This window comes from Crocuta crocuta, unplaced genomic scaffold, assembly GCF_008692635.1.
Source record: "Crocuta crocuta isolate KB4526 unplaced genomic scaffold, BGI_CrCroc_1.0 scaffold26, whole genome shotgun sequence".
NCBI classification, from domain to species: Eukaryota; Metazoa; Chordata; class Mammalia; order Carnivora; family Hyaenidae; genus Crocuta; species Crocuta crocuta.
In genome coordinates this window covers 5,886,536-5,900,412 of record NW_027532249.1, presented here as the reverse complement: position 1 = coordinate 5,900,412, position 13,877 = coordinate 5,886,536, and the positions used below count along the sequence as shown (strand labels likewise).

Sequence of the window (13,877 nt, the reverse complement as noted above, 5' to 3'; positions counted from 1 at the left end):
AATAGGTGAGGACAAGATTAACATACCTTCACCAAAACCTTTCCCTCTCATTCAGTACCCACCTGTAAAGAGCCATTTTTGCAGAATTGTAGTTGGCTCTGATCAAGAGATGTGTCATGTTGGCCAGGACAGTCATCAGCTGGTCACGATCTATCTCCCTTTTGTTATGAAAATCTCGGAAGTTCTCTGGCGCAAGTCTGACTACGTTCAAATACTCTTCATAGGGTTGTAATGACAGGCCCTCCGCCTGGGTGCTCAGAGTGAGTCCATTTCCCTAACATTTAAAGCAAGAGGAAATATGTTTGTAATTCAACTTCCTGGTCAAAAAGTAAAAGCAAATTTGTATTCAGCAATGTGCTTTTTATTTGTGCTTAGGTTCTCAGGGTAAACATGCAATAGTGTCTATAGCTCTTGGTCCAAAACGATCAGAGGAAAGGTGTTTCAAGGTCTCCCCTTCAGAGGGATTCAGAGTTTAAATCTAAAGACAGGTCCTTCCCTGGGATCTCAGAAAAGAAACGGTATATATCTGCCCACAATTTTCCTCAAAGTGATTAATCCAACACCTCTAATCTTTTTTTAAAAACTGTTTAAATATTTTTATTTGTATTTGGTGGGGGGGAGGGAAGAGAGAGAAGGAGACACAGAATCTGAAGCAGGCTCCAGGCTCTGAGCTGTCAGCACAGAGCCAGACACGGGGCTTGAACCCATGAACCATGTGATCATGACCTGAGCTGAAGTCGGACGCTTAACTGACCGAGCCACCCAGGTGCCCCATGACACCCCTGATCTTTAACTGAAGGGCAAAAGTAGAAAGACTATGTAAGAATACCTCTAGCTTTTAGTAAATTCCCATTCACAAAAATGCTTGAGGTCACACTGTCCCCACTTGCCACAGGCTGGACGGGGAGATTTGGGTCATTAAAGGTGCAGACTAGAAGCTGAAGTGGTTTCTTACCTTTGGGAAAACTTCTGGGGAGGCTGAGCTGGGCCTTTTTGTGACAGGGGAGGAGGGGAGTGAGGATACAGGATTAGGGACAGAGGCTGAGAACAAAAACGGCACCGCATCTCCCGTCCCCACACTGCCAAGTGCTACTGCCTAGCTATTCATATGGGAGCCAATGAATAGGAGGAGACAGAGGGACTCAAATGGCTGACAAGGTAGTTCCAACGTCAAGGCAAACACCTGTCTCCATTTTAAATGTGAAAAGACGCGTCAGCTTCAAGGATCCATGGAAGAGCCACACGAGCTGTCCTCAGGCAATTCCGGAAATGGACCCAAAGACAACGCTCACACTGTCTGGTCAGTTTCCAGATCAGGCAAAGCACTGCTGAACAGCCACCTGGGCGTGTGCGCCTTGCTGCCAGAGTGTCCCTTAGCCACCCGGAGTCACAAAACCGTCACCCAACTAAGCCCTCGAGCTCTACAGCAAAGCAATGTGAGAGCACCTACCTTGATGATAACATCGGCGTGAGACATGAGGTCACCACCGTCCACCATCTCCACTGGAATATCATAGGACACCGTGTACTTCAGGAATCCACCAAAAGCAGTCAGCTGAAACATGTAAGCGGGAGTAAACACCGAGGGCAAATGATCTCAGCCCCCCAGGAAGAGGAAGCGGTGGCTAGGACCCATCGGGAAACAACCAGGCTACAAGGTGTCCAAGTGGCCGTAGTATGGAAGGAAGTTCACATTAAGCCAGTGAAAAGAAAGCATATTATAAGAATGGTGTGTTTAATCGATATTGCCAAACTGCAGGATATAATTTTTTTAATGTTTATTTATTTTTGAAAGAGAGAGAGAGAAAGAGAGAGAGAGAGCGAGTGCAGGGGAGGGGCAGAGAGAGAGGAAGGCAGAGTATCTGAAGCTTAACAGCACAGAGCCTGATGTGGGGCTCAAACTCATGAACCGAGATCAGTTACCTGAGCCTCTCAGGCACCGCAATGCAGAATATAATTTAAAAGGACAGTTGGGGCGCCTGGGTGGCTCAGTTGGTTGGGTGTCGGGCTTCGGCTCAGGTCACAATCTCACAGTTCATCAGTTTGAGCCCTGCATTGGGCTCTGTGCTGACAGCTCAGAGCCTGGAGTCTGCTTCAGATTCTGGGTTTCCTTCTCTCTCTGCCCCTCCCTCACTCGTGCTCTGTCTCTCTCTCTCAAAAAAATAAACACTAAAAAAAAATTTAAATGGACAGAAGATGCACTCCTTCTTAGAGACCCCCCCAGATTAATTAGCATAAATAAACTCCTGCGAATCACACAGTACACGTGTATTTCACTTAAATCCTCTAGGATTTAGGAGTTAAATCCATGACAATAACCCCAACATTTTGATCTCATTGCCCCGCTTGTAGGAGAACAATAAAGAGCCTGTCTCATCAGCTAGAAGAAGGATGAAAGGTTTTTCTTCCTGCTGATCTCCTTTAATGTAAAGTGGAAATTTTCATTGTGACAGGAATGTTACAATAATATCACGTTCAAAATCTAGTCTTTGAGCCAGAGAATGGAAAGGCGATCATAACAGAAAAAAAGAAATCATTGACTTTTGTAATTAGATCCCATTATAAACAGAGTACATCTTCTAGGATTATAATTTGATGAGAAAAAAGAATCATTTTCAAAATAAATACTACTTAAACCTAAATCTAAGTAAAACAAGTTCTAAAATTAAAATATAACCAACAAATGAAACAGCTTACCAATCTATAAGACCTGCACTACGGTGAAACGTATCATTACCTTATTATTTTTTTTACTTAAAAAATTTTGTTAATGTCTACTTATTTTTGAGAGACAGAGAGAGACAGAGTAGGAGTGGGGAAAAGGCAGAGAGAGAGAGAGAGACAGCATCTGAAGCAGGCTCCAGGCTCTGAGCTGTCCACACAGAGCCCAAAGCAGGGTTTGAACTCACGAGCTATGAGATCATGACCTGTGCAGAAGTCTGACGCTGAGCCGACTGAGCCACCCAGGCACCCCAACATACCATTACTTTAAAACAAACTGAACGTGTGGCGTAGGTAGGTGAACACCAAGCTCGAATGACTGAGATAGATCCACTGAGTCTATTCCCAGATCATCCGAATCTGTAGACTTCCTACAACAGACTGCTTATGACCAATATGGCCGAGAACAAAGTTCATATCTTAATGATGTAATAAAGTCAAGCAAGGATAAGCAAGACCATGTGGGTTGGGCAGATATAAGTAAATGCTGTATAATTTTCTGTCAAACCCTCAAGTGACCATAAGATGACTTAAATTGTCAAGTTACGTTCTTTCTCAATGTGCCTTGAGATCTTTGTCCAAGATGTTACTTCTGGTGATGGGCCTACCTTATTTCCGAGGTAGGCCTCCGGAGCCAACCAGTAATACTTGGAAGTCAGGCTCTGCACAGCCACCGTGTTGTTGATGCTGACCTGATGACGCCCACCCAGAGCGTCCTGCTGAGACGGGACCTTGCTTGCACTGATCAGGTCGGTGACAAGCCACCCAGACATATCTTTCACCTTAAAAAAAGATTCAGAATGTCGGAATACGAAATAGAAATCACCTTAGTTTTCACCCAGAAATCCTCACGATGAAGAACCAGACCCAGAAAGCTTAGCCAGGGACAGAGCTAACACACTGTGGCCACAGGACCACACGACGCATGACCCTCCTACTTGTCAAAGGGCCAAGAAAATCTGAGAATGAGTCAACACTCCTCAAATCCAGATCAATTATAAGCAAGCAGGTGAGCAAAATTGTCAAGGCTACAGATATACATTTTAGATTTTAAAAAATAGCAAAGACCTTAATATAAATGCATTGAACAAAATGTTTTTGCTAACTCTGATTTCTTCATCATTGCTTCTTGCTTTTCACAAAGAGCTAAAAAGTATGTAAATTAAACCTCCAGATCTTATCCTCCCAATTTGTCATCTACAAAGAGAGGAAAAGCCATCACCCCAGCATGGTGGCCATAGGCCACAGCATGGTGGCCACCGCATGGTGGCCTTCATTCTCATTACTGCCTGGAATTCCCACTCCCTCCCCCATGGGGCTCCCACTCCTCCCAGCCTGCCAGGCAGGGAGGCAGGGAGGGAGAAGGGAGGGAAAGGAGAGTGAGGGACTAGCACCCCCCAACCCCTCCCTGAATACTGGTCTCCCCAGATGGCCGCGGGGAGGTGAGGTGGTTACCATGGATGAACCCTGTGCCATGCAGTCCTTCCTAAGCCCCAGCCATCACACTCTCCTCCCAAGGCACCATTTGGCATGCCCTATGACTCCCCATTCCCAGAACAACTGAGGCTATAGTCCCTACATCACTCACTGTTGTACCTACCCCCACCAGGTGCTCTGGACTAGAAAATTCCTCATGAGCCCATGCCCTGCTGTACGTCCTGGCCTGAGACCAGCGTGGAGCAGGTGGGGTGAGATCTGACCCCACAACCTGATACATTTCCCCACAGGAGAAATTTAAACATGATACATTCTATGATACCATAATATCCTATTGTTTGGGTAGGGAAATGTACGTAGGAATAAACACATGACCAAGGAAGAAATCTTCGTGACACTCCAATAGCAAGTGGCTTCTGATCCATGCCAGCATCACTGCTAACTGCTGACAGCGGTGTTTCCAAGAGAGGGAAAGAACACAGGTCCCAGAAAGCTCATTTGAGTGGGCACGCTTCTTAAATTCTGGCTCAGGGAAGGTACCCGCACCTGACTGATAGACCAAGAAAGGCTGCCGCAGACATCAGACACGCCGAAGCAGAAGCACTCCGAGCAGCCCTTGGGGTTTCTCTCCTTCAGGTTATAGAATCCCGGCTTGCAGAGGTCACAATTTTCCCCTTCGACATTTTCCTGCACGTTAGAGAAAAGATTTGCTCTGAAACCAAAGTGTTCTAGGTAGACAGAATACACTGGTATTAACATGACATTAACAAGAAAGTTGTTTAGTGATCCAGAGAAACAAGTAAATAAATAGATGCTCAAAGTAAATGTAAAGCCTCATGAAGTCATTATTTCCAGGATACATATTTCGAAATAATTACCATTTAATTTTGTAGTCAAGAATGAGGGTCAGGATCTCAGAGCTTGGTCATTGTATTAAAATGGCTTCTTTCAAATTGCTTTATTTGAAATCTCCCAATTTTGCTAATCTTTAAAGAAGCTTAAAATCTGAAGAGTGCTATATAATTGTTTGTCTTATTAATATGCTCAAGATTACTTTCAGTCACTTATGATGTGTGCTTACATAGGAAGAAGCACTTAAGATACAATGAGAAGTCCTACAATTACGGTTATTATGAGAAAATGGATATTAATATCAGATAGCCAATTTTTTTAAATCATTAATTAATTAATGTGTTTTTTTAATCATTGTCCAATTCCTTTCTTTTTTAACATTTTTTAATGTTTATTTATTTTTGAGAGACAGAGAGAGACAGAGCATGGGTAGAGGAGGGGGAGAGAGAGAGGGAGACACAGATTCGGAAGCAGGCTCCAGGCTCCAAGCTGTCAGCACAGAGCCTGATGTGGGGCTCCAACCCATTAACCATGAATCATGACCTGAGCTGAAGTCGGACTTTAAACTGACTGAGCCACCCAGGCGCCCCTCCAATTCCTTTTGTTTTTTTAAGCTTATTTATTCTGGGAGAGAGATAGAGAGCAAGTGAAAGATTGCACCATGAGCAAGCACAAGCAGGGGAGGGGCAGAGAGAGGGAGAGAGAGAACTCCAACCAGATCCCACACCGTCAGCATGGAGCCTGATGTGGGGCTCGAACTCATGAACTATGAGACTGTGACCTGAGCTGAAACCAAGAGTCAGACGCTTAACTGACTGAGCCACCCAGGCACGCCCCTGTCCAATTCCTTTTTAAGACAAATCCACAATAACATATCTGCCTTTAATTAATGTTTTTATAACTGGTTCTCCTCTAAAAATTAAGCTGGAAAAGAATGTCATACAAGAGGTTAATGGCCCAGGCCACAGAAATGTAGTAGTTGATTTCATCTTGGAAATCACAGAAATACCTCTGGACTATGTGGCCATTGTCCAGAAGGCACCAAAAAAACAAACTGGGTGTGCCCATCTAAGTCCAAGGACATGGATGTGACATAACTTCATGCTTCTCGGGAAGATGTGGGGAAGGAGAGTTCTCCTTAAACCTTGCTGCTTTGCTCAAGAACTGATCTTCTGAGCCTATGGAATGTGTTCCTTTCTTGCACACCTCAAAGGAAACTCAGGGTCACCTTTAACCCCCCCACATACCTTACACAGACAAGGTTCTGAGCATGGGTCCTCGTTCACACTGCCAGCCCGGCTACACTCACAGCGGACACAGGCTGGGTAAGCCTTGTAACCAAACTGGCAGCGATCACATTTTTCTCCTGCGTAGCCTTCCTTGCACGGACATTGACCTGGCCACTTCCCTGGGAAGAAAAGATAGCGGTGGCCCATCAGGAGGCTAAAAAGGTAAAGTAGAGGTTGGCAAACTATTTCTGTAAAGTGCCAGACATGAAATAGTTCCAACTTTTTCGGCCAAAGAATTGCTAACGCAGTTACTCAATTCTGCCATGACTGCTTCGAAGCAGCCATGCATAATACATAAGCAGATGAGCATAGCTCTGTTCTAATAAAACTTTATATACAAAAACAGGCAGTGTGCGAGATATGGCACATGGACCATAGCTTGTCAACCCATGATTTAAAAAAAGAAAACAGAGATGAAAAACAGAGAGAGGCTAATGAGAAGGTAAAACGGCACCGTGACTTTGGAAAACGGTTTGACATGTCTCCAAAATATTAAGCAGAGACTTACTATCTGACCCAGCAATTCCACTCCTGTCCTTTTACCTGAGAAAAATGAAACATACATCCACAAAAATGTTACATGTGAATGTTTGCAGCAGCCTTATTCATAATAACCAGAAAGTGGAAATAAATGAAATACTCATTAACTGATGAATGGATATATAAAATGTGGCATATAAATACAGTAGAGTAGTATTCAGAGGGAAAAAAAAAGTACTGATAGATGCTACAACATGGATAAACCTTGAAAACATTATGCTAAGTGAAAGAAGCCGGTTGTAAAAGACCATCTACTGTATGTTCTATTCATATGAAATGTCCGAATAAGCAAATCTATAGAGAGAAAGTAGATTAGTGGGTGCCTCGGGCAGGGATGGAGGCGTGGAGGGAAATGGGGAATGATTACCAACAGGTAAGGGATTTCTTCCTGAGGTGATGAAAATGGTCTAAAATTGGGCTGCCTTGATGGTTGTAACTATGAATATACGGAATCATACACTTTAAATGGGTGAATTGTATCTAGTGAATTGTATCACAAAATACAGTGTTATTTTCTTTGTTAAAGCACAAAAGAAATGGTAAAGGACAATGGACACAATCTCTTCTTTTAATGCTGGCTTTGAAACTTTCTAATTATGTAACCTCAGCCAAGTTTCTTAACTGCTCTGCGCTAGTTTCCTTGCCTATAAAATGCGTTAAATAATTTCTGCTATGGTTGAACGCTTAAATGATATATTTTTTAAAATGAACCCAATCAAGGGTAATTGTTGCTATAATCAACATCATCCTCAGTATCGTTAGGCTCCCATCACCAGTCACATGTAAGGATTAATTCGATTCTGTAAATTACCCTCCACATTTCGGGTGGGCCCCACAGTTTGGCACATCCTTCCCTGCTGATCAATATCCATTTTCACTGCTAGTGACTGAGGATTGGATGAGGTCACAGAAGTCTGAACAAATGCAACCTTTTCAGGAGATTCTGGTATTTGCCAGTCCTTCGCCAGTGTTTGAAACAGAAAGAACACTGACATTTGCAAAGTTAGCGGGAGAAATTGTTTGCTTTGCGAGATGATGTATGCGAAAGCTTTGTGAGTGTCTTCTAAGAGCTAAATAGAGGGGTTGCTATTTACTGTGTTCCCCATATGGCTTGAAACTGAATCTTATTTCTTCTCTCATCAAATGCTCAATTATCTGCTCAAATGTCATTTCATCGCCCAACGTTGCCTCCTTTACACCTCATCTTCCTCCAATCACGATTCCTAGTTCTCCTTAACGCCCACAGCATTCATCCCGACCTGGAGTTATATTATGCATGTACTTGTTCGTCTGCCTGTGAGCTGGAATTGTGATCATCTTGTTCAAGACACATTCCTGGGTTCTAAAAACATTGCCTGACACACAGTAAGTGCTGAATAAGCGTTTCGTGAACAGAAGAATCAAGAGGATCAGATTATCCAACCGCTATCCAAAGGTAACAGTTCCACCAGGTACAAGGTTGCCACACACACACACACACTCACACAAAATAAATTCAAGCCCCAAAATGAATCAAGTACTTACCTTTGTGTAAGCCAGATTGGAACTCATCCTTAATACAGACTGAACTGAGGGACCCGAAAGGGTCACAGTCACAGGGACGACAAGGGTTGTCCTCATAAGGAGACACCTGAAAAGCGGGAGTTTGTCCTGGATTATCTCACTAGAAATAACAGCAATATTAGCAATAATGACAATATCAATGACAAGGGATCGGCTTTTTGTTCAAGAAGTGACGGTTCTAATGATTTTGTACACCCAGGGAGGCTGGGTCTCAGGAACATAAGGTGGGCTCAAGCCAGAAAGCCCCCGACAGTTTTGTGATGGGACGGCCTGGTATCATTAGCGGAGCGTCATCCTTTCCCGTGACCACTGCTACGTGGCCGCCCTCGCTCAGCTATCTCTCACAGCCATTTAGGAGCACCACCCAGACCAGACTGTCACAAAGAGCCAGGTCGTAACTACATATCAGGTCAACAGAGGAGACACTGAGCACTTCCTACAGGCACGACACATGGCTGACTCTCTACATTCACAGTTACAAAACCAGGACCAGTATCACACAGCCAGTAGCCCCTCCCCTCCGCCCCGATCCAAGTTAAATANGGAGACACAGAATCCGAAGCAGGCTCTAGGCTCTAAGCTATCAGCAAACAAGCCCAATGCAGGGCTTGAACTCAGGAACCGTGAGATCATGATGTGAGCCAAAGTAAGACACTCAACTGACTAAGCTACCCAGGCGCCCCAGTGCTTCCTGTTTTTAAAAACAGCATTTTGAGGGGCGCCTGGGTGGCTCAGTCAGTTGAGCGCCGACTTCGGTTAAGGTCATGATCTCACGGTTTGTGGGTTTGAGCCCTGCATCGGGCTCTGTGCTGACAGCTCAGAGCCTGGAGCCTGCTTCAGAGTCTGTGTCTCCCTGTCTCTCTGACTCTCCCTTGCTCACACTGTCTCTCTGTGTCTCTCACAAATAAATAAAAAACATTTAAAAAAATTAATAACAGCATTTTGATACAGAACAATGTGATGGTTAAGAGAGCGGAAGTGGGTGGGGGATGGGTGAAATAGGTGAAGGGGATTAAGAACACACTCATCATGGTGAGCACTGAGTAATGCGTAGAATTGTTGAATCACTATATTGTACACCTGAAACCAACATAACACTACCTGTTAATTATACTGTAATTAAAATAAAATCAATAAAATTTAAAAATGAGAACAGCATTTCATATTGCATATATAGTTAAATATAAAAGCAATGTGTAGAATGACATGCATTACATGTTAGGTTCTGTGTCCAAGCTAGCTTGGGGATAGGTACATGTCGACGTAGGCTTCATTTACGTAAGAACGTCAGGAAGACCACAGTAGGAAACAGTAAAAGGTGGGAAGGATGGAGATGGAGCGGAAGTGATACTTTTCACCACATGTTTGTATATATTGGTCGATGTTGGAACCATGTGAACATATTGCCTATTTAAAAATTAAACCCAAATTAGGGGCGTCTGGGTGGCTCTGTTGGTTAAGCATGCAACTTCAGCTCAGGTCATGATCTCAAGTTCGTGAGTTCAAGTCCCACATCGGGCTCTGTGCTCTCAGCACACAGCTCACTTCGGATGCTCTGTTCCCTTCTCTCTCTCTCCGCCCCTCCCTCGCCCATGCTGTCTCTTTCTCAAAAATAAATAAACATTAAAAAAAACTTAAACCCACATTAATAAAGAATAAACTAATACAGGGGAAGAGGAACTTTAGCTGAAATAGCAAATCCCAAAAGACACACATGGGCCATAACACTTTAAGTTGTATTAAGGTCCTATGTAGCTTTGGGAACTATTTGAATGTTTAAGGAAACAGGTTACGTACTAATTACAAATGTCAGGTCCTCATAAAGTTAAGCATATTAAGAAGGAAGACAACGACATTCTTCCAGCTCTCAGTGGACTTACTTTCACACGTGTTACCAGAAGAAACGGTGCCGGGCCGCCAGGGCTGCTGGTGGTAGCCTGGGCAACACCGGGTGCAGCTCTCTCCGCAGGTGTTGTGTTCACACTGACACTGCAGTTTCTAGAAACAGGGAATGCAAAACCGCCTCTGAAAATGAGCCTGCATATTTATTTTACAAAGAACCTACCCCAGGGAAATCCGTGGCATGGCGGTACACGCAACGACACGCGGCTGTATCAAGCATACTGGCATTTACTTCTTAGAGGAAAATATACACCTGTGTCCCGGCGACAAAGAGAAGCAAGGAGGGACACAACAAGGCTAAAAATAAAATCGGTTCATGAACAAAAAGTGTTCAGAGTAACATGCACTGATGTTAAGGGCTTATAAGCTCCTATTAATAATTATCTTGATCTTCAGAGGTTTCATCCTCAAAAGAGGATAATCCTATTCGAGAGTCAGAGAATTACGAAGATTGGGGATGTGGGGGAAACAACAAATCGCTTCATATAAGTTGTTTAAGAGAAGACAGGGTGTCAAATTATTCCCTTAGTATTGTGCTAACATGGGTAAACTTGATTTTCTCTTGATTTAGTGCCACAGAAATGGAAGAGGGAGGAAAATGGGACGAGGGGAGCCATTCTTTTAAAAATATATGAGCATAATTTATAACTTTGTTGGCCTTTTGCTTGACAGTCTTATAGAGAGAAGAGCTTCAAAATTCATAAGGCCACTGAACTGTATACTTCTAAATGGTTAAAATGGTAAATATTATGTTAGCTATATCTTACCACAAAAAATTCCTAGTAAATGCTTAATTAGAAGCACATCTTACAATCAAAAGATAAACTAAAGAAATAAAAGGCATCCAAATTGTAAAGGAAAAAGTAAAGCTCTAATGAGAAAGAATGAAATCTGGCCATGTGTAGCAACATGGATGGAACTTGAGGGTGTTATGCTGAGCGAAATAAGTCAGGCAGAGGACAAATACCACACGTTTGCACGTAGAGGAGGGTTAGGAGGAACCTAATGAAGGACCGTGGAGGAGAAGAAGGGGAAAAATAGTGAGGGAGAGGGAGGGAGGCAAACCATGAGAGACTCTTGAATGCTAAGAACAAACTGAGGGCTGATGGGAGTGGGGGAGAGGGGAAGGGGGGAGATGGGCATGGAGGAGGGGCACTTGTGGGGATGAGCACTGGGTGTTATATGGAAACCAACTTGACAATAAACTATTTTTTAAAAAAGTAAAGCTCTCACTATTTGTAGATAACATGATACCATATATGGAAAACCCTAAAGACTCCACCAAAAAACTACTAGAACTGATAAATGAATTCGGTAAAGTGGCAGGATGCAAAATCAATGTACAGAAATCTGTTGCATTGCTATACACTAATAATGAAGCAAAAGAAAGGGAAATTAAGAAAACAATCCCATTGGGGCACCTGGGTGGTTCAGCAGGTTAAATGTCTGACTCTTGATTTCAACTCGGATCATGATCTCATAGTTTGTGGAATCAAGCTCCCCATTAGGCTCTGCACTGACAGAGTGGAGTCTGCTTGGGATTCTCTCTCCTTCTCTCTCTGCCCCCACCCCGTACCTCATCCATTCACACATACTCTTTATCTCTCTCTCGCTCTCAAACTAAATAAACATTAAAAAAAAAAAAAAAGAAAACTATCTCATTTACAACTGCACCAAAACCAATAAAATATCTAGGAATAAACTCAACTAAAGAGGTGAAAGAACTGTCCTCTGAAAACTATAAAATACTGATGAAAGAAATTCAAGAAGATGCAAAATAATGGGAGGAAATTCCATGTTCATGGATTGGAAGAACAATTATTATTAAAATGTACATACTATCCAAAGAAATCTACAGATTTAACACAATCCCTATCAAAATACCAACAGAAATTTTCATAGAATTAGAACAAATAAATCTACAATTTGTATGGAACCACACAAGACCTCAAACAGCCAAAGCAATCTTGAAAATGAAAGACAAAACTGGAGGTATCACAATTCCAGATTTTAAGTTACATTACAAAGTGATAGTACGGCACTGATATGAAAAATAGACACATAGATCAGTGGAATAGACTTAAAACCCAAGAAATAAACCCACAATTCTTTGGCCAATTAATCTTTGGCAAAGGAGGAATAAATATACAGTGAGAAAAAGACAGTATCTTTCACAAACGGTGTTGGGAAAACTGGACAGCTACGTGCAAAAAACGAAACTGGCCCACCTTCTCACACCATACATATAAATAAACTCAGAATAGATTAAAGATCTAAATGTGAGACCTGAAACCATGAAAATCCTTGAGGAGGCCTCAGGCAGTCATTTCTCTGACATGTCTCCTGGGGCAAGGGAAATAAAAGCAAAAATAAACTTTTGGGACTAAATCAAAATAAACTTTCTGTACAGTGAAGGAACAAAACTAAAAGGCAACCTACTGAATGGGAGAAGATATTTACAGATGACATAGGTGATAAAGGGTTACTATCCAAAATATATAGACTGATACCACTCAACACCCCAAAAAACCAATTAATCCAATTAAAAAATGGGCAGAAAACATGAACAGACATTTTTCCAAACCAACAGACACATGAAAAGATGCTCAACATCACTCATCATCAGGGAAATGCAAATCAAAACTACAGTGAGATATCATCTCACACCTGTCAGAATGCTAAAATCAACAACACAAGTAACAATAGGTGTTGGGGCACCCGGGTGCCTCAGTCAGTTAAGCATCTGACTTCGGCTCAGGTCATGATCTCATGGTTCACAAGTTCGAGACCTGTGTTGGACTCTGTGCTAACAGCTCAGAGCCTAGAGCCTGCTTTAGATTCTGTGTCTCCCTCTCTCTCTCGGCCCCTCTCCCACTTGCACTCTGTCTCTGTTTCTCTCTCTCTAAAATAAATAAACATTAAAAAAAAAAAACCCAACAGGTGTTGGCGAGGATGTGGAGAAAAAGGAACCCTCTTGCACTACTGTTGGTGGGAATCCAAATTGGTGTAGCCACTGTGGAAAACAGTATGGAGACTCCTCAAAAAGTTAAAAATAGAACTAGCCTACAATCCAGTAATTACACCACTGGGTATTTACCCCCTAAAAAACAAAAATGCTAATTCAAAAGGACATATGCACCCCTGTGTTTATAGTAGCATTATTTACAAAAGCCAAACTACGAAATCAGCCCAAGTGTCTACTGATAGATGAATGAATAAAGAAAATAACAGTATATATATACCATGGAATGTTATTCCACCATAAAAAAGAATGAAATCTTGCTATTTACAATAACACAGATAGGTCTAGAGAGTATAATGCTAAGTGAAATAAGACGGCTGGAGGAAGACAAATACCATATGATCTCATTTATATGTAGAATTTAAGAAACAAAACAAATGAGCAAAGGGAATAAAAGAAAGAGGCAAACCAAGAATCAGACCCTTAATTATAGAGAATGAGCTGATGGTTATCAGAGGGGAGGTGGGTGGGATATAGGGGGATGGGTGAATTAAGTGATAGAACATAAAGAGTACACTGATCATGATGAAAACAAAAAAAAAAAAAAAAAA

General features: G+C 42.4%; 1 protein-coding gene across 1 annotated transcript in view; it reads right to left on the bottom strand.

The window, feature by feature from the left end:
• LAMA1 (laminin subunit alpha 1) overlaps window positions 1-13,877 on the bottom strand; it is a 177,431-nt gene that overhangs the window by 93,272 nt on the left and 70,282 nt on the right. The window contains exons 11-17 of the mRNA XM_077778268.1: window positions 10,283-10,400; window positions 8,364-8,489; window positions 6,258-6,418; window positions 4,705-4,845; window positions 3,330-3,503; window positions 1,451-1,555; window positions 63-274 (exon numbers count right to left, since the gene is read on the bottom strand). Coding sequence (XP_077634394.1) covers window positions 63-274; window positions 1,451-1,555; window positions 3,330-3,503; window positions 4,705-4,845; window positions 6,258-6,418; window positions 8,364-8,489; window positions 10,283-10,400 — 1,037 coding nt within the window. The remainder of the gene's footprint in view (window positions 1-62; window positions 275-1,450; window positions 1,556-3,329; window positions 3,504-4,704; window positions 4,846-6,257; window positions 6,419-8,363; window positions 8,490-10,282; window positions 10,401-13,877) is intronic.